This window comes from Capricornis sumatraensis, chromosome 4, assembly GCF_032405125.1.
Source record: "Capricornis sumatraensis isolate serow.1 chromosome 4, serow.2, whole genome shotgun sequence".
Taxonomy (NCBI): domain Eukaryota; kingdom Metazoa; phylum Chordata; class Mammalia; order Artiodactyla; family Bovidae; genus Capricornis; species Capricornis sumatraensis.
The window spans coordinates 8,380,684-8,404,865 of record NC_091072.1 but is presented as its reverse complement, the minus strand read 5'-3'; the positions used below and the strand labels follow the sequence as shown (position 1 = coordinate 8,404,865).

Below are 24,182 nucleotides of genomic sequence, written 5' to 3'. Positions count from 1 at the left end.
TACAGCCTTGATGTACTCCTTTTCCTATTTGGAACCAGTCTGTTGTTCCATGTCCAGTTCTAACTGTTACTTCCTGACCTGAATACAGGTTTCTCAAGAGGCACGTCAGATGGTCTGGTATTCCCATCTCTTTCAGAATTTTCCACTGTTTATTGTGATCCACAGAGTCAAAGGCTTTGGCATAGTCAATAAAGTAGAAATAGATGTTTTTCTGGAACTCTCTTGCTTTTTCCATGATCCAGCAGATGTTGGCAATTTGATCTCAGGTTCCTCTGCCTTTTCTAAAATCCAGCTTGAACATCTGGAAGTTTACGGTTCACGTATTGCTGAAGCCTGGCTTGGAGAATTTTGAGCATTACTTTACTAGCGTGTGAGATGAGTGCAATTGTGCGGTAGTTTGAGCATTCTTTGGCATTGCGTTTCTTTGGGATTGGAATGAAAACGGACCTTTTCCAGTCTTATGGCCACTGCTGAGTTTTCCAAATTTGCTGGCATATTGAGTGCAGCACTTTCACAGCATCATCTTTCAGGATTTGAGATAGCTCAACTGGAATCTAACCTCGGAAAATAAAAACATGGTCATCTTGTCTTGAATGCCATCCTCAGTCTTTATCCTTAATCCTACTGGCCTGAATCTAAAACCCTGGGAAGCGCCTATCTAACCCACTTCTTTGTTTTCTTTTATGTTCCCTTAAAGTAAAAAAAATGCATTTTTTTTTCTTTAGAAAAGTAACATAGCATTATGATTTCGAAAAATAGTAGTGTTGCTTCCCTAACACCTGGGTTGCTTTCTTATTGGTTCGTGGGAGTTTTTGTCTATTGATACATGCTTTTTGGCATATGCATTACAGATTTTTTTTTCCCCTTTTTTTGGTCTTTGGTTCTTTGTATACTATCTTTTGCCATAAATTTTTCTTTCTTTCTTTTTAATTGAAGTATAGTGGATTTACGATATTTGAAGTGTACAGCAAGGTGATTCGGTTATAGATACGTGTATGTATATATATTTTTCATTCTTTTCTGTTGTAGTTTATTATAAGATACTGAATATTGTTCTGTGTGCTGTACAATAGGTCCTTGTTGATTATTTTCTATACTGTAGTGTGTGTCCATTAATCTCAGACTCCTAATTTATCCCTCCCCCTTCTTCCCCTTTGGTAAGTTTGTTTTCCGCCTCTGTGAGTCTGTTTCTATTTGTAAGTTCATTTGTATCATTTTCTTTTAGATTCCATGGGGAAGTGATACCGTGTGATATTTACCTTTGTCTGTCTGGTTTCACTTGCTGTGATAATCTCAGGGTCCATCCATGTGGCTGCGAGGCATTATCCCCTTCTTTTTCACGGCTGAGTGATATTCCATTGTTCGTGTACCACATCATCATTCATCTGTTGATGGACGCTTAGGTTGCTTCCGTGTTTGGCTGTTGTAAATAGCACTTCAGTGATTGCAGTGGTGCATGTATCTTTTTGAATTAAAGTTTTATTAGAGATAGTAATATACGATTCATCTGGTAACATTATTTTTAGCTGTTTAAAGACTCTCAGTACTCTTTTCTCTAGTTGCCATCAACTTTTAAAGCCTCTTTGTGTTATTTGTTTTGCTTTTTTTTTAAATGCCATATAGTTTTTCTCTCATGATGCTTTTTTTTTTTTCGGCTAAATTTATCCTGTGGTATTTTAGAATTTTTGCTGTTAGTATGAATGGGATTTTTTTTTTTTTTCTTTTCAACTGGATCTATGACAGGGAGAAAACTGCTGATTTGCATCTGCTTGTTTTGCTTCCAGACGACTTACTACATTTTCCCCAGTTTTTCGTCTATTGAGTCTTCTAGGCTTAGACTCAGATCATTTCCAGATAAAGATCATTTTATCTCTTTCCAGTACTTCCTTATTTCTTTCATCTGTGGTACATACAGGTTGTTGGGACTTCTGTTAAAACCTATCTTAGGGGTAAAAACCACAGCCTGATGGGTGTCTGAGCCTTGGCTGTCCTGGGTCACATGGTCACGTTTGCCCTTCATAGCAGAGGCTGCGGTAGCGAGTGAGCCCGGTGATGCGGGCTGCTTCCTTGTCAGCTAGAGTCTGAGTGCTTTAAAGTTGGGAACCACGTCCTCCCGTATTTCACGGCCCTCAGAGCCCAGCAGAGGACGGGGCACACAGCAGACGCACGCTGGACCGGCAGATGTATTGAAGGCGCCCCCCCACTCTCCCCTTCTAGGCCCCCAGCCCACTTCCTCCCTGGAGGCAGCTCTGCCCTGCGTTCTCTGCATCCGAGGGCCAAGTGCTGTCTGCCCAGAGGGCCCGTCTCCCTTACCACCCTGCAGAATTTACTTTTTGAGCCTCTAGACCAGAGAAGGTCCCCATCTCAAAGTTAATCAGCACCTCTTGGAGGGCTTGGTAGAGAGCAGACCGCAGGATCACCCCCAGGTTTCTGATTCACTCCACCTGGGGCGGGACCCGAAGATTTGGCGTTTCTGTGTACCAGGTCTGATGCTGCTGGACCGGGCAGTGCCGTTTGAGAACCGCTGCTCGAGAGGGGAGGTGGTGACCTCATGGATGGAAGGCTTAGAGTTCTTTTCGTGAACCAGGCAGATTCTGGTGCAGGCCCGAGTTCTGCTCACATAGCCAGGTCCCCCTACCTTCACCAATGGGGCATCTGTGGGCCTGTCCCCCACCGCCCCTCACTGCGAGCCCCTGCACGGAGTCGGGGTGTGTATCCAGGACACGAGATAACCATTTTTCACTGGGGAGGCAATGCCGAGTGAAAGGCATTGTCCAGGCTTAACGGGAACTCACTCCCCTTTCCGCCCTCTCAGCCTCTGCACTTCGATACCTTCATGAGAACAGAATCATCCATCGGGATCTGAAGCCAGAAAACATTGTCCTGCAGCAAGGGGAGCAGAGAGTGAGTGACCCTGCGGGCCAGCCTCGGGGAGGGGCGGGGGGGTGGGCCAGGAGCAGAGAGTGAGTGACCCTGCGGGCCAGCCTCAGGGAGGGGCAGGGGAGGGGGGGCCAGGAGCAGAGAGTGAGGGGGCGGGGGGGCGGGGGAGCTTGGGCTGAGCAGCTGGGGGCAGGCAGTAGGGTGAGGAATGTGCTTTGCGTGCCTGCTTATGTTTGGGTTTCCTTGCTCACGCATTTGCTTTTGATTCTCTGGGAGCGCTCTTTGAATCGAAACAAAATCCAGCACCAAGTTCTGGCTTGCAGGTTGAAGCCAGTTTGAACGGACCACACTGTTAACCATCCCAAGTTGCAGGAATCTGATAAGAAAAATAGTGTTTGTCTTCCAACTGCCACCCCCTCTGGCCTTGGGGCCTCATACTTCTTGGAAACTGACTTTTTTTTTGTTTTCCATTTGTTTGGGAGCCTCAGCTTTTGAAGCTCACAGGGAATCCAGCTGTAGGTGGGTTCTGGATGTGGCCGAAAGGATGTATTTGGAGCTGGCCCGGTCTATCCTGCAGTTTGCCCAGAGCTCTCGAGGGGCCCCCGCCGCTCAGGTGTGGGGTCACCACCCCGCAGGGCTGGGCCGTGTTTGTTCAGCTGGGTGGTGAGCAGGGCTCAGACAAGTGGAATGCAGTCACTCAGCCGTGGGCTGTCTGATCTCTCCCCCGTGGCTTCCGTCAGCGTAACCCACGCCCGTCCTGGCCCTCACCTCTGTCCCTGTTCACACTCATTCCCGGGAGTCCATTGGAGCTTGGAGAATTTAAAGTGTTTACTGAGAAGGAACCGCACCTGGTCCTCCGCGTCACGGCAAGTCCGGGGTTCGCAGTCCCGATGGCCAGTGCGTGGTCTCCCGATTCTGACCTTCCTCCAGCAGGTGCTTGCCAGGCAAGGGAGGACACGCGCCTGGCGTTTTTACATTGTTTCTTTTGCCTGAACCTACTGGATCTAAGGCGTTCTCCTGCCTATTCGGCAGTCCTTAGGAGCTTAGGGTCTTAGCACTGGGAATTCAGAAATACACCCTCTGCGCCAGCAGAGGTGCTCGGGACTCTTGAAGGACAGCGGACTCGCATAGCCCTCAGATGTCTCTCCCTCCCTGCTTTTTCTTCCAGTTAATACACAAAATTATTGACCTGGGATATGCCAAGGAGCTGGACCAGGGCAGCCTCTGCACGTCCTTCGTGGGGACCCTGCAGTACCTGGTAAGAGGCGGGGTTCCCGGGTCTGCGCGTCAGCCTCTCTCGGGAGGCCTTGGCCGCAGGGCTCTGCTTTCCTCGCCTTCTGCCGGCTGAGCTTGCCGGCTCTCTGGATGATTCCTGGATGCACAGGAAACACGCTGGTGTGTGAGGTCAGACTCCTCATCCTCCCAGAGGCCCTGTGGAGGGGCGAGGTCATCCTCTCGTGTCTAAAGGGCTCTGCTCCTGGGCCCGTGCATGTCCCGTGACCCCCTGTGCTGCCGTGTTTCAGCCCAGAGAGTGTAAACCAGGTTCCTGCTGCTCCAAAGGGGCCTTCGTTCCCACACTGCATCTCAGGGGCCACGAGGAGAGGGCTGGCTTCCAGCTCCCACCCTTTCGTCTTCTTACTTGGTCTAAATATTGTGGCTCTATTTGAGTCCCCCATTCACCCAAGAAATACTGATCACCTGTAGTTTTTCCTTTTTATGTTTTATTTTTTTTGAGGGGCGGGGGTGCCACATTGCACATGCATATATTTAAGGGTTTTTAAAAAATTATTTAAATTGGAGGATAATTGCTGTACAGTAGTGTGATGGTTTTTGCCGCACATCAGTACGAATCGGCCACAGGCATGCACGTGTCCCCCGCATCCTGAGTCCCCCACCCATCTGCCTGCCTCCCCACCCCATCCTTCCAGGTTGTCCCAGGGCGCTGGCTCTGGGTGCCCTGCTTCATACATCAAACTTGCACTTAAATATATTTCTTTCTTATACTAAGAAAGCCACTTCGCTTGGAACCCAGTGCTTCCCAAACCTATCTTTCCTGGAAGCTCTTCCTCACTTCCTGCAGACATGCTGCAAGTGTTGTTTTAGAGTTTAGGAGGAAGGCAGACATGCCCCTGATACACAGATAGTGAAGCGATTGGAGGGATGATAAGGACTGCTAAGGGAGAGAGAGCGTGGGGCGTTGTGACATGCTAGGAGGGCCTGGTGCTGCCTGCACATCCAGGGACTTGGGGGCGAAGAGGGAGTTCCAGGCGGTGGGGCAGCAGGAGGCACCCGGGAGGCATGGCCGGAACCAGAGAAGGAGGAGGCCATCTCCGGTTGAGGCTGGAGAGGAAGGTGGGGGACAGGTCATTCAGAGCCTCGCTGGCTGCGTTAGAGACTCCAGACTTGATCCTGAAACCTCTGGAGGGGTGGTGAAGGGTCTTAGGCGTGAGAGGAATCAGGTTTACCTTCGGAAGAGACCACACTTGGCACAATGTGGAGGGTGAGTTGCAGGCAGTGGGCGAGTGGTATAGCGGCCGTTGGGGTGGGCTAGTCTGAGCTGGTGGGCAGCCATCAGGATGTGGAGGACGGCTCAAGAAGTGCCTGAGAGAGGGGCCTCCGCAGGGAGCTTAGGACTCCGCACTTTCACCACCAAGGGCCAGAGTTCGATCCCTGGTCAGGGAACTAAGATCCCACAAGCCACGCAGTGTGGGAAAAAAAACACAAGCAAACAAATAACAACAGCAAAAAACACAGGGCCCGGAACCGGCTCAGCAGGACTTAGTGCTAGATTGCATGCAAATGACGACCGGGAAACGTGGGCTGAATAACGGGGTCTGCAGTTCATGACAGAAAAAGGAAGTTGAAAGCCACTGGGCCCCGTGGGCTTAAACAGCCTACCTGGGTCTTACATAAAAAAGAGAAAAAGCAGTCACTGAGGTCCTTGTGAGTGCATCCACACTTCCCATTAACCCCCGCTGGGCAGTGGACGCTGTCCTTTTATCCCCTGCTCTGGGGGCGTAGAGGTTTCAGGGTGGGGACCTGGGGCTGTGACTCAGCACCTGTGCCCACGGAGTAGGGTCCTGGGGGTCCTGCCCTGTGTCCTCTGGACCCCTTGTTGGCTCAATGGCAATGAATGCAGGGCCCGAGCTCTGACGATTCGCGGGGCCAGAACTTCTGTCCAGAACCAGACACAGAGGCCGACCTGATCGTCCCACACGTTTCGTCTTGGCTTGTGGTCCTTCATGTCCTGCCTGCACGCCTCCGCTCCTCAGGGTCCTTTCTGGCACGTCTGCTCTCGGGCATCCCGAGCCGGCCACACCCCGCCTGTGCTGGGAAGCTTCCTGTCACCCCAGGCTGACTGCTTGGGGAGCTGGCCTTTCCTGCTCGACTGTGACATTCTGTCCCATCGGGGACCATGGACCGTGTTAGGGGGATGGCCGGCATTCATTGCATACACTGTGCCTGGGTGTGTGTGGCCTGGGTCACTTCCCCTGTGGCCCTGCACGGTGCCCGGGAGAAGGGTGCACAGCACACCTCAACCCCCCCTCACCTCTGCCGAAGGCCCTTGTTTCAGCCCCGGGATGGGATGAGATCAGAGAGTCTAGGTTCCACTGCCCGATTCGTGGCCACCTCCTCCCTCAGCGTGGGGTCGGGGGAGCGTGTGCAGGCCCGGATGCCGGGCGCCCTCAACGTGGTGGCCCTCAGCACAGGGTCCGGGGAGCGTGGGGCAGGCCTGGGTGCCCCCACCCTGGCGGCCCCTCAGCACAGGGTCCAGGGAGCGTGGGGCAGGCCCGGGCACCCCCACCATGGTGGCCTCTCAGCACGGGGTCCGGGGAGCGTGGGGCAGGCCCGGGCACCCCCACCGTGGTGGCCCCGCAGCACGGCATCCGGGGAGCGTGGGCCAGGCCGGGGCACCAGGCGCCCCCACCATGGTGGCCTCTCAGCACGGCGTCCGGGGAGCATGGGGCAGGCCCGGGCGCCCCCACCGTGGTGGCCCCTCAGCACGGGATCCGGGGAGCGTGGGGCAGGCCCAGGTGCCCCCGTCGTGACAGCCCTTCCGCGGCTCAGCTCGAGCGTGACCCCGCCCCGCAGGCCCCTGAGCTGCTGGAGCAGCAGAAGTACACGGTGACGGTGGACTACTGGAGCTTCGGCACCTTGGCCTTCGAGTGCATCACTGGCTTCCGGCCGTTCCTGCCCAACTGGCAGCCGGTGCAGTGGTGAGTGAGCCGTGGGCCTGCCCCCCGGGAGGGTGTCCCCCGCCTTTGCCAGACACCGCCTCACCTTCCCAGTCTCGTGGGGTGCCCCAGGCCGGGCCTGAGACCCCTGTGACCTGTCACCCCGAGGAAGTCCTGTGGGGACCCGGCGTGAGCACAGCCTGAGCTCCAAGAGCCCTGGATTCTGAACCTTAACAGCCTTAAATCTAGTCCATGTAAATGACTGCTCTGCGCAGGGCAGGAAGCCAGTGTGTTTACAGAGTGTGTGTGTGTGTGTGTGTGTGTGTGTGTGTGTGGTGGTAAACAAGCTAAAGGTATGTTCACATGACAAATAATGAGACGTATGTATGTGAAAGTTTATTGTTGACAAATTTTACTGCACCTCAGTACAATTTTTTTTTTTTTACATACGGCAGTATACACGTTTCAGGGCTGTTCTCTCATATCATCCCACCCTCACCTTCTCCCATGTAGTCCGATGGTCTATTCTTGATATCTGTGTTTCTTTCACTGCTTTGCATAAAGAATCATTGCTACCACCGTCGTAAATTCCATATATGTGTTAATATACTGTATTGATAAAAGAATGAAACTAGAACACTTTCCAATACCATACACAAAAATAAACTCAAAGTGGATTAAAGATCTAAACATAAGACCAGAAACTATGAAATTTGGTTTTAAAAGCATCAGACAGTGAACCGAGTACACTGCCGAAAAGATACTTTCTAATAAGGAATATGATCAAGGTTTTAAAAACTACTCTGTATTTTTAAACTTTTCTTCTAATTGTAGTACTAATATGTGGTTCATTATATACATAAAAGTTAATCATTACTGAAACGCATCATTTAAAAGTTAATGTTCCCTTGAACCAATTAGGGTTCATTCACAGTGATTCTTTGAGGGGCCACACGCTAACTGAAGCGATAGAGCCATTGTCCAGAATTCTTTACCTCCAGTCTTAGTGTTTGGAGCAGCGCTGAGTTCACGGGGTTCATCCTTCAGAAGGCAGAAGAGGGAAAGGTCATCCCTCGCCACCTGCTTGGTTCCTCCCGACCCACAGACGCCTGGCACTGTTGGCTTTGGGTCCACCTCAGGGATGTTTTGTACACCCACAAGTGAGCGGGCATGTATCTGCCCGCTGGCTCGTTGGTGGATTTCACCCCTTCTCACCTCGGTGATGACGTCGCAGGCACGCCGCCCTGTGAGTGCTCTTCCAGGGTTTTTACACTGAGAATCTCCTCCCGCCGCCACTAACATTCCTCCGTCTCCAGACTCTTCTTCTGTGTGCCTGTTTGTTCAAAAAACAAAGTAGGTTACCATACATACTCTCATAGAACCTGCCTTTCACACTTAACTAAAACAACTCCGGGAAATCCCAGTCCATCCACAGTTATTTCCCTGGGATAAGTTCCTAGAAATGGGATCAACATACCAGATCGTACACATGTTCAGGGTTTTTGGTTTGTACTAACAACGTGCTCCACAGAAAGGTTGTATAAATAGCATCTCCAGCAGGAACATGCAAAGGTCCTCTCCCCCTGCCCCCTTTGTGGGGCAGCTCTGGCTGATGTCATGTTTCTCAGTATCTTCCTGGAAGTACCAAAAACACAGGCTGTCTCAAAGGACACAGGTACTCACATCGTGAGAATGTTTATTTGTAAGACCAAGACGTAGCCTTTGAAATCCGTTCAAAAAGAGTAGCTTTCTGTGACGCAGTCCAGTTCGGTCACCGTTTACACACCAGACACAGGAAAGGATGAACCAGGCTCGGTCTCCGTGCCCGAGGGGCCTGGTGACGTGGCGGAGGGCGCCCTCCCGTGGAGACTGATGGTAGCACAAGCAGCGCCCTGAGCTGGGCTCTGCCGCGCTGACTTAGCTCCTTGCGTTAACAGTCACACCGCATCATGCGACCATCAAACTGTACACGCGTCGTGTATTTAACTCACCGAGGGATGACTGCAGTTCTGTTCAAATGTTGAGCGTTCCATTATTTATAGCAAGGTGAATCAGAATCCATCAGAACTAGAGGAAATGCCATTTGAAACCATCCCTGATGGCCCTGCTGTCTGCAGAGTCAGCCTCCCTCACGTTGCTGGGAGGCCAGGTGACCACTTCCAAGCACGCATCTCTGAAACCCGAGAGTCTGTGAGACGTGCCTGTCTGGTCTGCCTGTACTGCCTTAGGCAACTTTAACGATTTCACTCTTGTCTCAAACGGCAGATAGATAGTAATTTCAGAACAAATGCAATTTGAGCTTTATTATCCTATCATAAAGCTGCTTTGAAGGACCAGTCTTGAAAATACATTTTAGGACCAGCCTAAGCAGTAAGCGTTTCACTCACTGTGTCCTTTCATTTATCCGTGTAATTTCCCGTGGACAGACTTGGGTTTCTGTAGAGCACCATCTCACCGTGTGTGATGACAGTCTGACTTCCAGCAGGCAGGTTCGAGCCACACCCTGGCTCTTCCAGGCTCCGTGTGCTCCACGTGGGTCAGTTTACCCCCCCCCCGGCCAATGAGGCTTCAGGCTAAAGCATTTTCCATCTGAATCTCTAACGTCTTTCTGGAAAGGAAGGACGCAGGCATTCAGACAGAGTAGCAGGAGCAGCTGGGCTTGGCTCCAAGCCCCTGGTTCCGTCTTTCTCTAGTGCAACTTCGGGCAGGCCATTTCCTCACCTGGTGAGGGTGGGGGACGGGGGGCTGAAAACTGCCTACCCCACAGAGGTGTCGGGTGGAGAAGGGTGCCTTCACTGTCAGCGCTTGATTCTCTGTGAAGCGTTGTTCAGACTCCCGTCATCACCCTTGTCGCTGGGAATATGTGAGGCCAGTTTAAAATCTTTTTTCCTTAAACACTATTTCAGATACGTCTAAAGGGTCTCCTAGTTGGAAAACGTTAGCACTTCACTTGCCTTCAGAAGTCAGGCATAGCCATTGCATTTAGAGGGAAGTGTGTGGTGTGTGCAGGTGGCACGTGAAGGGACCGTAGTGCAAACGTCCTGTCTTCATTCTCTGTGTTAGATGGAAAGTAAAAGAACAAGCCGGATGGGCCGGGGTGAGGTCAGGAGACAGCGGTACAAGCCCGTGGGTTCCTGACTCTCACCGGGTAGTACCGACGCCCTTAACCTCACAAAGAAGCGTCCCAGCGGGTTGCTGGGCCTCACAAGTGGTTCAGTAGACCCCTGGGGGATCCTGTCTGGTTGTCAAGTGGAAGGTCACCCGTGTAAGGGGCTGTTGGGTGCCCACTGACATCAGGGTCACTACACGCAGCGCGATGGTCCCCCCACGTCCACAGGCACTCCAAAGTCCGGCAGAAGAGCGAGATGGACATCGTGGTGAGCGAGGACCTGAACGGGGCCGTGAAGTTCTCCAGCTCGCTGCCGCACCCCAACAACCTCAACAGGTACGTCCCCGGCCTCTCCTCCTCCACCTCTGCGGCCGGTCCTTCATTCCTAAAGATGGGGGTCGGGGCTGACGTCCCCGGCAGCTCTGACCCCCCGGTCCTGCCGTCGTCCATCTCGGTCTTAGCACACCGTCCCCACCCCACCCATCTGGAGTCACCTCCTCGGTTCCCAGCACACTTGTCGCCCTCCTCACCCGTGGTGGCTCTGCCTTGCAGGCGTTTGGTCTGACAGAGGGCTTAGCTCCTGGTCAGCCGTAAACCTCTGAAGGGTAGGGAATTGCCCCTTATGCTCTTTGCCTGTCCTTCTTCAGCCTGGCACTGTGTTTTTGCCAACAGATAAACCTTTGCATTTTGAACAGCATAGCAGTCTGGTCTCAGAGCCAGAATATGAGCCATCAGGTCATCTTAACAGAACTGGGAGATGGTTCAGGAGACAGCAGCCAGCAGCCCAATGCCAAGGCGCACGGCTCAGTTTCCATGAGTCTTTGGAGGATGGGGAGGGGGTCCCCTGTGGAGGAGCTGAGCTGGAACTTCCTGGAAGGATCTGGACCGATAGGCAGGGCAGGTTGATGAAGAGGAAGGCTCTTCAAGGGGAAAAAACTTGGGGGCGGCCAGGGAGAGGCAGCGGGTAGCGATGTTGGCCTCTGGAGGGCTTCTGTTGGGGGGCAGGGACGGGTGCTGGGGGCGCCCGGCAGTGCGGTGTGGACCCCTCAGACGCTTTCCAGGAAGCGACTGACAACGTGGATCGAACAGGTGGTGTGGGGCCAGATCGTCGGGCAGTGCTCCTGCTGGGGGAGGGGGCTGCTCAGTGCCTGGAAAGCTGCCTGGAGGGTCTCTCATGGCCCTCTGCCCAGAGGCCCCCGCCGGGAGGGTGTTTGTCCAGATCCGGGGGGGCAGGGGTCAAGCCCCCGAGCAATTCATCTTGTTAAGGGAAGGCTCACCCTTCCTCAGGGTGGTTAAGCCTCAGGGATCACTTTGGCCCCAAACCGCGATGGTCACGTGGGGCGGGAGAAGCGTGTGTGTTTTTCAGTACCCACGTGCACCGGGAAGCTGGTGCTGGGCCTCACGCAAATGCATGCACACACGTGGGATGGGAAGCTGGTGCTGGGCCTTGCACGTACACACGTACACACACACGTCTGGCAGGAATCTGGTGCTGGGCCTCGTGCACGTGCGTGGGTGTGCACACACGTGGGATGGGAAGCTGGTGCTGGGCCTCGCACACGCACATGCACACACGTCGGGCAGGAAGCTGGCACTGGGCCTCGCACACGCACGTGCACGTATACACATGGGACAAGAAGCTGGTGCTGAGCCTCGGGCACGTGCGTGAGTGCATGCACACATGTTGGGCGGGAAGCTGGCGCTGGGCCTCGCACACGCACATGCACGTATACACATGGGACAAGAAGCTGGCGCTGGGCCTTGCCCACACACGTGGGATGAGAAGCTGGTGCTGGCCTCGCACCCACACACGATGGGCGGGAAGCTGGCGCTGGGCCTCGCGCACGCACACACGTGGAATCGGAAGGTGGCGCTGTGCTCGCGCACATGCGCGCACACATGCACACACACTCCCCCGCCCCCTCAGCGTCCTGGCCCAGCGGCTGGAGAAGTGGCTGCAGCTAATGCTGATGTGGCACCCGCGCCAGAGGGGCACCGACCCCGTCTACGGGCCCAACGGCTGCTTCAAGGCCCTGGACGACATCTTGAACTTGAAGGTGAGCCTGTACCCAGTCTGCCCCAGGCCGTGGGCCCCCCTGACCCCTGTGAGGGTGTGATGGGACCCTTGCTGACTGATAGGTTGTGAGGCTATCTCCAGGGACTCACAGGAGGGGAAAGACTCCGGGGGGCGGACCCCAGGCGGGGCCTCCGAGAAGCCGGGCCAGCAGGCAGGCGTCCCCGTTGAGCCATGCCTCCCGTGACCCCCCGGGTTTTTGCAGCTGCTTCATGTCCTGAACATGGTCACGGGCACCCTGCACACCTACCCCGTGACCGAGGACGAGAGCCTGCAGAGCCTGAAGGCCCGCATCCGCCAGGACACAGGCATCCTCGAGGAGGACCAGGAGCTGCTGCAGGAGGCGGGGCTGGCCCTGATCCCCGACAAGCCCGCGGCCCAGTGCCTCTCAGATGGCAAGGTGAGCCTGGCCTTCTGCGGGCGCCAGGCGGCCGCCCATTCCAAGGTGGGAACGCAAGATCCCGCGGACTTGGTAGGGGACATGGATCGCCCCGCACTGTACCTTCCAGACCACTGGGAGTGCCTTTTGCTCTTGCTGCCAAAGCGATGCTTCATTCTTCCACGTCAACTGAAACTGTTTTTGACCCCGTCATGTGCGGTACCGTGCTGACCACTGCACAAAATTAGCTGCAAATTTAACACAGGGGAAGAGGCATTGGACAGTAAAGGAGATTGCAGGCATCTGAGTGACACGGTAAAGACAGGATAGAGCAGAACGTACTGCGCTGTAGACGAGGTGTGCGTCAGGTAATAAGTGTAAAGGGAACAGCCAAGGGCGGTAGAGGCCAGAGGTGCTGGGAGAGGCCTGGTGGGCGCCTGGCGCGTCCTGGCCGAGCATGCTCTGTAGTCTCCCGCTTCTTGGGGGACGGTGGGGTGGGGGCCGCGAGACCTCATTTTGCCTCTGGTCCCTTTGCAGCTGAACGAGGGCCGCACGCTGGACATGGACCTCGTTTTCCTCTTTGACAACAGCAGGGTCACCTATGAAAGCCAGGTCTCCCCACAGCCCCAGCCTGAAAGCGTCAGCTGCATCCGTAAGCACGGCCTATTCTTTTTAAAAAATGATCCCTTGTAGCTCTTGGGACAAAGCTAGGGGGAGAGCCCTGGCCCAAAAGAGGGGTCCCCCCAAGCAGGCGAGTCCACCCGGTCCTCAGAGAGCCGTCTTCAGTCGTACATGTGAGAAGCAGCCCCACCGGAGGCAGGACAGGGCATCTTCAGTTAATTTCAGCCTCATCTAAACGGGACAGAGAAGATGGCCCACAGGCTGTTGACCTTGAATCGCAAAACCATTTTGTTTGTGAAATTGTCTTTGTACGTTAGTAATTAATATATGCACAAGATACCAAAAGGTACAATAGAACAATACAGTGAAGAGTAAGCTCCTCCGTGTCCCCAGTTTCCCAGGGAAAACTGCCACCAGACTCCTGAGTCTTCCTTCCAAGGTGTTCTGTGCATCTGTAAATTTGGACGTGTGTGTACCCCGGGGCGCAAAAGTGAGCAACAGGAAGCAGGCTCAACACCCAAGGCGGTTGTATAATAGCCGAGCCGTTACATAACCGAACAGTGTGGCTGAGCCAGCGGGCTCCAGGGGTGGGATGCTGTCGTCCACCGCAGGCACTGCGCCCTGACCGTCGCCTGTGTTTCCATTCAGTGCAAGAGCCCAAGAGGAACCTCCCGTTCTTCCAGCTGCGGAAGGTGTGGGGCCAAGTCTGGCACAGCATCCAGGCCCTGAAGGAAGACTGCAGCCGCCTGCAGCAGGGCCAGCGCGCGGCCATGTAGGTGCCCAGCTGCAGGGCACCACGTGCCCGGAGTGCCCTGTGGCTTGGCCGCGGGGCGGGGGCCGAGGCGGGGCCCCAGGGTCAGCCGCTATCGGGAGGGGCAGGAGGGAAGACGCTGCTCTGGAAGGGTGGGAAGCCATCGGTGGGCAGGATGGAGGGAGGGCCTGTTAGACCCAACAGGCACATGTGGTCAGCACGCGGACCAGGATTGTGGACGGGGTGGGGGGCGGCCGGCCGGAGGGCTGGCCCAGCTCCACTGTGGGTCGGCCACCCTGCCGGGCCAGGCTGACTCTTTCCCCAGGTTGTGGCTGGTCTGGGTTCCTTTGCGTGGCACTTCACCTAATTCTAGTTTCGGAGCAGAGCCTCACCCATCGTTACGGGCCAGGAAATTGTCGTGATGGTTATAAGTGGCTGCACTTGTTGTGCTTATACTAATTATAGCAGGGGCCTGCCAAGGTGTTGGAGGCCACTTTTATTATGGTCCGGGAAGTGGTACCTGGATCCCAAACACGCCCGTGGTGTGTCTCTTGGGGGCCCCTGCAGGATGAATCTTCTGCGGAACAATAGCTGTCTGTCCAAGATGAAGAACTCCATGGCCTCCATGTCTCAGCAGCTCAAGGCCAAGCTGGACTTCTTTAAAACCAGCATCCAGATTGACCTGGAGAAGTACAGGGAGCAGACAGAGTTTGGAATCAGTGAGTGTGTCCTTTGCAGTCAATCTGGAGAGACCATTAAAATTCTTTCTCAAGTTTTTTTTTTTTTTTTTTTTGTCTTATAATGGAGTGCCTTTTTACTTTCTTGGTTTTGGGGTGTTTTCATTTTTTTTTTTTTAACTTTTGTTTTCCCCTCCGTGTTTTTCCTCCAGCGTCGGACAAGCTGCTGCTCGCCTGGAGGGAGATGGAGCAGGCCGTGGAGCTCTGCGGACGGGTAGGAGGCTCCCTGGGTTCCCAGCCCTGCTGAGGGCACCCTCTTCCCTGCCATCTTTCCCCTTTCTCACTGAGCGCTTGGTCCAGCTTCTGTGTCAAAAAATCACATTTTCTTCGCCAGGCTCTCTGCTCTCAGCTAGCACTTGCTGGAAGGAGGTGGGGGGTGCCAGGCAGAGGTCCCCAGTGTGGCAAATCCAGGAGCCACACAGGTTTGAGTCAGGCTTACGACGTGACATGTCCTGGGGAGTACAGACGTCTTCCCGCGAGAAGGGCCCTTGGATAAAGGAGCAGTACTTGGTTGTGTCAGAAGTTGCCCTGACTTCCTCCTCGGGACACTGAGCCCGTAGGAAGGAACGGGTCCGAAGGGGCAAGTCTGAAGGCTGTGAATCCGATGCCGCTGAACAGTGTTGATTGCGAGGCCAGGCAGGGAGGCGGGGTGCCCCTGTGGACCTCGCTCAGGGGGAAGCCTGGGCCCCAAGGCCTTTTCCTGGACTTTTCCACCATCTGCCCAGTGAACTCGGGCAGGGAGCCTCCCCTCCGTGTCGAAGTGTCTGTTTCTGTAAATCGGTGCTGATGCCCCTTGTTCGAGGTGGGTGACCCCTTGTTCAGGCACAGGGACGTGAGCCACCACTCCACCCCTGCCCCCCGCTCCCCACGATCTCTGTCCTCGTGGGCGTAACCCCTGAGATCAAGGGCAAGTTAGAGGGGAGCATGCCCCGGCTCGTCTCCACACCGGGGCCAGGCCAGGTCCCCTCAGGCCCCGTCGCATCTTGCCCTAGTTTCCGGTGGGGGAGACTGCAGCTTGGGGCCAGGTGACCTGCCCCAGGGCCACAGAGCTGGCGGGTGGCAGGCCCAGATCCTGGCCGCAGACTCCCAAGGCCGTGTCCCTTCTAGCCGGGCAGTTGAAGCTCCGTGGTGAGGCTCAGGAGTCCCTGGCCGAGTCTGTCGGGGCTCAGTCTCAGCGTGGCTCTGTCTCCAGGAGAACGAGGTGAAGCACTTGGTGGAGCGGATGATGGCCCTGCAGACGGACATCGTGGACCTGCAGCGCAGCCCCATGGGCCGGAAGCAGGGCGGGACGCTGGACGACCTGTGAGTGTGTGCGTGTGTCTGTGCGCGGGCGGGCTGTTAAAGCGCACCTCCTCTGGAGCACACCCTCCTGTGCAGCCCGGTCCTGAGGAGGTCCTCTCGGCACATCTGGAAGCTGGGCCCGGGCAGACCTCCGTCCCTCTGAGCCTCACCTGAGACAGAAGAGCTGTCTGACCTCACAGTTGTGGGGACCAGTTCAGATAACGCCCCGAGCCATGGTTCGTGAACTCCAAAGCATCAGGTCAGACGCCCCTCTGCCCAGCATAACCCAACCCGGGCGTGGCCTGAGAAGCAGGAAGTAGGAAGGGAGGGAGCCAGGTAAGTCTTAGAAGGTGGGACTTTGACTCTTCATTTGAGTTGTGATCAGGACTTTGGCCTCAGCTCCAGGAACCCTCCCTGGGCAGAGCAGCCCCTCCTGCATTCCGGGAGCAGACGAGGGCACCAGGAGAGCCTCCCTGGGGCTCAGCTAGGCCTCTGATGCTTCTGCCAGGATTCTTAGGACTGGAGGCTCCAGTCTTTGAAATCTGATTATCTGTAGCCTGTATTTTGTCAAGTTAGTCAGTGTTTTATCTTACTCTGGTTTTCAAACAAGTCAACCCCTGGAAACGTCAGTCCATCTCACTGTGTTTGGGCCCTGGGGAGGGCATGGTCTGCTCCTGGCTTGAGTTTCAGAGGCCACATTCTCTGAACTCAGGACCCACACCTCTGAATTGTGGGGGCTAGGTGGGTGGGGAACGCTGAGGGACAGAGGAGGCTTCTGTCCTGAGGACTCTCAGGAAGTCTTGACCGTGAGCTTTGAGTTGGCGTTTCGACAGTGAGCCGGGTCTTCCTCTCTCGTGGGTTTCTCCCATGACATCCCCAGGGAGCGTGCTTGCTTCCGGCCGGGACGTGCTGCCCGCCCAGCTTCCAGAAGTTGCTGATGCTGCTGGCAGTAGTTCCAGCGCTGATGGAGCCTCTGCCTTGTGTGTTTCAGAGAAGAGCAGGCGCGGGAGCTTTACCGCAGGCTGAGGGAGAAACCGAGAGGTGAGTGGGCCGCCTACCGGGTCCCCTACTGCCCGGGCACCAGACCGGCCTCCCACAGACCGTGCGGCTCCGTCCCGCTTTGCAGACCAGCGGACTGATGGTGACAGTCAGGAAATGGTGCGGCTGCTCCTCCAGGCAATCCAAGGCTTTGAGAAGAAAGTGCGAGTGATTTACACGCAGCTCAGGTATCAGGCCACTGTCCCCTCGGAGGGTGGAATGAGAAGAGGCCCCATCCCCTCCCCTGGGCCCTGGAGGAGCTGCCAGCTGCAGTGGCCGAGCAGAGTCATCCCCGCTGGGGCCCGCGTCCTGCTCCCCCTGACCCGGGCGCGCTGGAACTCATCGCACTTGATCTTCACAGTAAGACCGTGGTCTGCAAGCAGAAGGCCCTGGAGCTGCTGCCCAAGGTGGAGGAGGTGGTCAGCCTGATGAGCGAGGACGAGAAGACGGTGGTGCGGCTGCAGGAGAAGCGGCAGAAGGAGCTCTGGAACCTCCTGAAGATTGCGTGTGTGAGTGAGCCCAGGTGGGCCCGTCCTGGAGGCGGCAGGGTTGGTGTCCATACATCAGCTGAGCCGGGCCCCTTCGGGAGGCTCAAGGGGAGAATCCCTCCTCGCCGCTTCTCAGACGCCACTGGCTCCAGCACTCCTTGGTTTGCGGCAGCATCACTTCAGTCTCTGCCTCTGACCCCGTGTGGCCCTCTTCTCTAGTCTCTCCCTTTCTTTAAAGTTTCTTTCTTTTTGGCGGCACCGGGTCTCTGTGGCTGCAGCCGCGCTCTCTCTAGTTTGCGGTGAGCAGGGGCTGCGCTCAAGTCGGCAGCGCGCAGGCTTCCCATCACAATGGCTTCTCTGGTTGCGGAGCACGGGCTCCAGGGTGCGCGGGCTTAGCGGCTCTACCGCACGTGGAGTCTTCCTGGACCAGGGGCTGAACCCGTGTCCCCTGCACAGGCAGGCGGACTGTCATCCGCTGTACCACCAGGGAAGTCCTCTACTGTGTCTCTTGTAAAAACACTTGTCCCTGGGTTTAGGTCCCACCCAGATAATCCAGAGTGATCTCATCATAGGATCCTTAGCTACATCTGCAAACGTGCTTTTTCGAAACGAGGTCACAACCCAGGTTCCTGGAGACCTGCGTGCAGCCCCTGAGTGGTGTGCCTGCTGGGCCCTGAGCCAGGCCTGTGCCGTGCAGCGCTGAGCCCGCTCTGCGAGTGCCCACCATCCCGATGTGGCTGTGATCCCACTGAGTGCTGCCCAGAGAGAAACCGCAGCACAGAAGAGACTGGAGAAGAGCCAAGAAAAGCTTGGAATCGAGCTGGCAGGCAGCAGGGAGGCTGAGGAGGCTGATGGCAGAGCTGCTCGGCCACGGGCTAGGGAGGCCCGCTGCTCCAGGTGCGCCAGCTGCCGCAGCCCAGAAAACACCTCGGCCTCTTCTGCTCCCCAGGTGGCGCAAGTCACGGGAAGTCACCTAGGACCTTCTTGTGTTTCTCTTCTTGGGAAGATTAAACGCACCTTCCTTCTCGTTTCCTTGTAAGGGTTTGTTGAGCAATCCAGCTAACGAGATAGAAGCCTCAGGGCCTTCCCTGGTGGTGCAGTGGTAAAGAATCCACCTTCCAACACGGGACGAGGGTTCGTTCACTGGTCAGGAAACTAAGATCCCACGTGCCACAGGGCAACTAAGCCTGCCACAACGAGAGAAGCCTGTAACTGCAATCAAGAGCCTGCAGAGCCAAAAACCACAAAATTAATGGCCAGTGGTTGATGAAAAAAGAAGAAATAGAACCCTCAAATCTCTCTGTATTTAGAACCCCCCAAATTTAAAATTAAATGGCCAATGGTTGATTAAAAAAAAAGAGAGAACCCTCAGATCTCTCTGTCTAGAACCCTCAATCAGAAAGTTACACCTGCAGATGCAGAAGCAGTTTCTAAGCCGAAACGCAAAGCATCAGATGGCGATGTTGCCTGATTTCTGCAGGAAGAGCATGTGTCTCGTGGCCAGGTGTCTTCATGAGAAAACACCCTGCCGTGGAAGCAGAGTCGCAGTCATCCCTCTGCCTCCAGACTGCTGACTCTCGTTCCGGTTTTGCCCTCTAGAGCAAGGTCCGGGGTCCCGTCAGCGGGAGCCCGGACAGCATGAACACCTCCCGCCTGAGTCACCCCAGCCAGCTGATGTCGCAGCCCTGCACGGCTCCTGACAGCTTGCCCGAGGCTGCCGAGAAGAGGTGAGTCCTCATCCGCGGCGTCCAGTGCCGAAGTCCGGGGCGTGTCAGGAGGTCGTGGGCGTGGAAGCACGGGTCTCCTGTTGGCGGCGCCATGCACGCCCCTTGGCATCTGTCCCCCGTGCCGGGCACCGTGGGCGTGGATGTGGTGTGTTGCTCACAGCACTGCTTGTGGCCTGCCCAGCCAGGTGTCCTTATCTGAGGCCGAGTTGCTCTTGCTGGATGGGAGCCTTCTGGCCAGTGCTGGCCAGCCCTGTGCTGTCCCCTCATCCATCCCCTGCTATCTGCTCATAGAAGCAGGTCCCCGAGGGTGTCCTCTGGCCACCGCGCCCCAGTCACGCACTGCCGGTCCCTCCTGTGGTCCCTCCTCCCTCCACCCCCTGCTCACCCCTCCCTGCCCTGCCTGATGCGCACGCCCCTGCTGCAGAGCTGAGAGTACAGCCTCAGAGCCCTTCCCGTGAGGTTTTCCCTCTCTGCTTCCAGCCTAGTGCTGCCCTCAGGTCCCCTCTGGTCAAATCTGTCTTCATGGGAGACTGTTTTGATCGAGTTATTCTTCTGGATATTCAGGGACCAGCCATGGCAGCCAGCTGCCTCGGGGCCGAGGCTGAGCCTTTTCCAGCCTCCAAGCGTCCTCTCCAGGCTCAACCCCGCTCCCAGGCAGCTCCTGGCTCTGCCTGGGGGTCTTGGAGCCTGGTTCAGACCAACAGCATCAGTAGGTTCTGGGCTCTCACTGGACATGCAGGTTCAGGATCGGCAACCCTGGGTAACCAGGCTGGGCCGACCCCCCTGCATCCTGGCGCCCCGGGTCCTTGGCTCTGCTGATGCCCTCCCCGGGGTGTCTTCCCTCCACCCTGGCCCTGCCTCCCACCCCCTCCGTGGCCCAGACACACACGCACAGATCTCCGTTCCTGAGACACCTGTGCGGCTTTTTGTTTCTGGTTCAGCCTCCCACCCATTTCTTCAGGGCCTTCCCTTGCTGGGCCCCAGGCACTGGAGACGGTGAAAACTGATTCCCAAGGGCAGATCTACAGACTAGAGAGGAGACTTGGTTGCTGAGGGAGAGCGGTGACTGACAGCGGGTACAGGGTTTCCCCTTGGGTGATGAAACGGTCGAGGACTAGACCTCTGCGATGGTTGCATGACGCTGTAAGTGCACCAGAAGCGTGTGGTCGTGCACCTTACACGGGTGAACTTTATGGTTTGTGAATATATCTCAGTAAAGCTGTTTTCAAGAAGTCCTGTTCCTGTACTTGGGGAGTTTGTATCCTCTACTGTTTTGGGGTTTTTTTTTTTTTTCTATTTCTCATTTTGGCCTCTTGGCTTGCAGAATGTATTTCCCTGAGCAGGGACTGAACCTGGGCCCTCGGCAGTGAAAGTGCAGAGTCCTAACCACTGGACCACCAGAGAATTCCCCGTGTTGGATTCTTAATTCTCTCCCCAACTTCCAGTTAGCTCCTTGAGGGTGGTAACCAGGTCCCGGTCCTCTGGGGCCAGCCCAGAGCCTGGTGCCTGGGCAGTGGCCAGCCGGTGGATGAGTCTGGGCTCTGCTCCTCCCACTAGCGCCCCCTTTGTGGTGAGAGGAGGAACTGCGGGGCCCTTCCTGTTGGGTTTGTCCCCGTTCCTCCACGAGATCCTCAAAGCTCTAGGAAAGGCGTCCTGGGGGCTCAGGTTGCCGTCTGTCTGCCCACGTCCTGGAGCTGAGGTTAGAACAAGACAGATGGCTTGCTTTGCTCTCGCCTTTCTCAGCCACCGCCTGTTCTCAGGACATGTGGATTTCTTATAGTAGAGAAGGTGGGACGTGTGGATTTCTCATAGGAAAGGCGAGAGTGCAGCAGATGAGTTAGTTCCTAGAACACGCTGCTCCCAGTCTCAGAGAGCTGAGGACACCTGGGGGATTCTCGTGGTCTGTATGCCTTTGTCAGTTTCAAGAACTGTGAAACAGGTGATCTGGGAGAGATTTTCAGATTGTGGCAGTTTAGAGAGAGCCTAAGAAATCCCTTTGGCTCTGAACTTTTTTATTAGGCCAGACCTCTGCTTTCTCATGTTATGAATGGCGATGCTCACGGCTGGGTTTGAGCTTCCATAACAGTGCTCAAGAAGAACAGATGAAATTGCCGAGGCAGTGTCATATATTTTAAGACACTCAGTATCAGAATAATCGTTCAATTTTTAAAATCTTTCCAGAAGCCCTTTAGCATATTTGTACATAGTAATATATTTCTTTTGAAAAGTTCACACTGACCACGTTCTAATAATCCAGTCGTTTTCTTTAGTGAAGACCTGGTGGCTGAAGCTCACACCCTGTGCACCCAGCTGGAGAACGCCCTGCAGGACACCATGAAGGAGCAGGACCAGAGTTTGAGGGTAATGGCCCACGGGGAGCCCCGCTGCTCCACACCTTTTCTTTTCTGCAGCAAACGAGAAGCTGAGAGAGAGGCGACGTCCTGCCGCCTTGATCTCAGTGTACACTTGGGATTTTCTGGTACAGCCTTCATATTCATCATGGTAACAGGGCTGACGACTGTTGAACAAGCACAGGTACCTTACGTGCTCTGTCTCCTCTCATCCTCACTGCGCTTGGTCCTTATGAGGCCAGTAGCATCCCTGGGAGAAGGCCTCTCTCCCGCTCTTCCCTTCTGTCCAGTTGCTGGGCATGCATGTGAGAGGTGCGGTGCTGGGCTCCAGGGACAAAGCTGTCACCACCCCATCTCTCAGGGACTTGGAGCTTAGGGACTCAGCAAGCCCAGCTCTAGGGAAGCTGATCTAAAGAAAAATGAGTCCAGGTGCAGAGACATCGAGGCAAAGCTGAACTTTCTGAGAGGATGCTTAATCGTTCGCTTGGGTGTTTTAATGGCCATTTCCTCCAATACAGTCCCACACTAGCGTTGTTGAAACTTCTCAGTTTGGGGAAGGATCGGAGGGGTCACTGCCAATGGTAATCACCTCTTATTTCTTCAAGTGCATTCCTGCTGTTTGGGGCTTTCCGTGTCTCCTGCTTGGTGCTCTTCCTCCTCTGGGCCCTGTATGTTTTGACCCTTGCACTGCCTATTTGCTTCTGCCAGAGGGAAAGGAAGTCTGGCCAGGCGGTTCCACCTGGTTAGCCTGGAGCTGCAGAGCTAAGACGAGCCCTGGGCACCTGGGCGTTCAGTGAGCATAGGTCAGTGCTGTGAGCTGCAGGAATCACACTTAAATCCCCTGCCCAGAGTCTCAGGGGCTCCATGCCCTTCTGAAGATAAGCTCCTGCACGGTCTTGAAGACATAGCTCCAGCTCTGGGGTCTCTTGCAGAAACTCGACTGTCAATGAAAGGCTCTAGCCTTCCTTCTAAATCGTGCTGGTTGCCTCCCAAAGAAGAAAACCAGGTACCTGGGTGGCCGCAGGGTTGTTAATGAGCCCGTTGACTTTCAGTCTCTAGACTGGAGCTGGTTGCAGTCGGAGGAGGAGGAACAGCAGGGCCTGGAGCGGGCCTCGTGACGGTGGGCGGCCCTGGCCCCAGTGGGCCGCCTTGCCCAAGGCCCCAGCGTCATCGCGCCCGGCGTCCTTGGCACCCAGACAGAGATCGCGCTCCTCCAGCAGCCATGACGGTCGCTGTGGACCGAAGGCGTGGCCCTCCATGGGCACAGCCAGCAGCTCGTCCGCTCGCTGGATTTCCTCTGCTGCAGAGGCCCAGTGGACGTGGATGCCAGGGGGCGGCGTGTAGGAGATGTCTCCGGGGCCGCCACTGCCCCTGCGAGGGGAGAGGAGTGCTCCAGGCTCAGTGGCCACACCCGACTGACTCCCAGGACGAAGTCTGAGCGGCGCTCGGTGCCAGCTGTCTCCTCCTGACCCCTCCTGCTCTCCAGAGGAAGTCTGTCTGCGTAGCTCGAGTTTCTGGATTCGGCTTCTCTTGAGCAGACCTCCAAACCCCGGATCCTGCCCTGTCCCATCCTCCTTTCTCCTCTGATCTCACTGCTGCTAACGTTTGTCCTTCCACCTGCGATCTGCAGCCAGGCTGCGGTCCTTCCAGCCAGCATGACTGGAGCCAGGAGGGAAAAGCATCTCCCTTCCTGCGGGTCCCAAAGAGTCCCTGGGAGCGAGCTGCCTTGGAGAAGAAGGAAAGACGGAAAGGATGTCTGTCACCCACGAGCCTGCTGACCCCTGTGCCCACAGCCCTGCCCCGTGTGCGGCCTTGGGGGGGGCGGGGGAGGTCCCGCCTCTCGTATCCTCTCGCGGTATTATTTAGTGAATGTATTTAAAAAACAGATTCTCTATTTTGCAACATGACTCAGATCCCACTGTCTATTTTTATAATACCTCTGGTTAGGACTTAACAAACTCAAAAACCCAACTGCAATGGAACGTTTGATGAAATTGAACGGAGCCAGGGTCCGCGCTACCTCTCTGCTGTCTCACAAAAGCTTCTCTGTGTAACAGAGGGACAGCACGGTGAGCTCGGATGATCCCAGGCAGGCACGTTTGGTTGGAGAAGAAAGCCAGACGAGAAGAGTTTCACAGAGTGCCTTCCGTGGAGGCGGTTCTGTGGGTTCCATGTACAGGAAGTTTGGGCAACAACGGTTCATGCTAAGTGCCTCTTAGAAATTCACATTGTGCACTGGTGTACTGAAGGATGGAAAGTCCCGTGATAATGAAGTGAAGTCCCTCATTCGTGTCCGACTCTTTGCAACCCCATGGACTAGTACGCTCCTCCGTCCATGGGATTTTCCAGGCAAGAGTACTGGAGTGGGTTGCCATTTCCTTCTCCCGTGATAATAAACTGGTTTAATTCTGCCTAAATCCACTGTTTCCCCAACTTGCTTGACAATACCTTTTATTTTTCTCTCGTGTGCATGTAACACTGATGAACAGCCCAAAGAACAGGAGAGTGATAAAGCATGATATAGAAAACACTGGTGAGGAACACAGTGGGAATTTAGACCCGAATGGTAGG

General features: G+C 55.4%; 1 protein-coding gene and 1 non-coding gene across 3 annotated transcripts in view; one reads left to right on the top strand and one right to left on the bottom strand.

The window, feature by feature from the left end:
• IKBKB (inhibitor of nuclear factor kappa B kinase subunit beta) overlaps positions 1–23,947 on the top strand; it is a 51,954-nt gene extending 28,007 nt beyond the window's left edge. Inside the window, exons 6-22 of one of the 2 annotated variants that reach the window (XM_068970001.1) lie at positions 2,816–2,904; positions 4,049–4,138; positions 6,973–7,097; positions 10,393–10,500; positions 12,092–12,221; positions 12,444–12,638; positions 13,155–13,269; positions 13,887–14,010; positions 14,557–14,708; positions 14,879–14,940; positions 15,919–16,028; positions 16,999–17,048; positions 17,134–17,233; positions 17,407–17,554; positions 19,133–19,260; positions 21,531–21,621; positions 22,664–23,947. In XM_068970001.1, coding sequence (XP_068826102.1) covers positions 2,816–2,904; positions 4,049–4,138; positions 6,973–7,097; positions 10,393–10,500; positions 12,092–12,221; positions 12,444–12,638; positions 13,155–13,269; positions 13,887–14,010; positions 14,557–14,708; positions 14,879–14,940; positions 15,919–16,028; positions 16,999–17,048; positions 17,134–17,233; positions 17,407–17,554; positions 19,133–19,260; positions 21,531–21,621; positions 22,664–22,729 — 1,883 coding nt within the window. In that variant the 3' untranslated portion in view covers positions 22,730–23,947. Of the gene's footprint in view, positions 1–2,815; positions 2,905–4,048; positions 4,139–6,972; positions 7,098–10,392; positions 10,501–12,091; positions 12,222–12,443; positions 12,639–13,154; positions 13,270–13,886; positions 14,011–14,556; positions 14,709–14,878; positions 14,941–15,918; positions 16,029–16,998; positions 17,049–17,133; positions 17,234–17,406; positions 17,555–19,132; positions 19,261–21,530 lie in introns of both variants that reach the window. The other variant, XM_068970000.1, reaches the window with a different exon arrangement.
• Positions 20,592–20,664, bottom strand: TRNAE-UUC (transfer RNA glutamic acid (anticodon UUC)). The gene has a single exon. It is a non-coding gene; the product is annotated as a tRNA-Glu (tRNA).
• Positions 23,948–24,182: the final 235 nt, after the last annotated feature.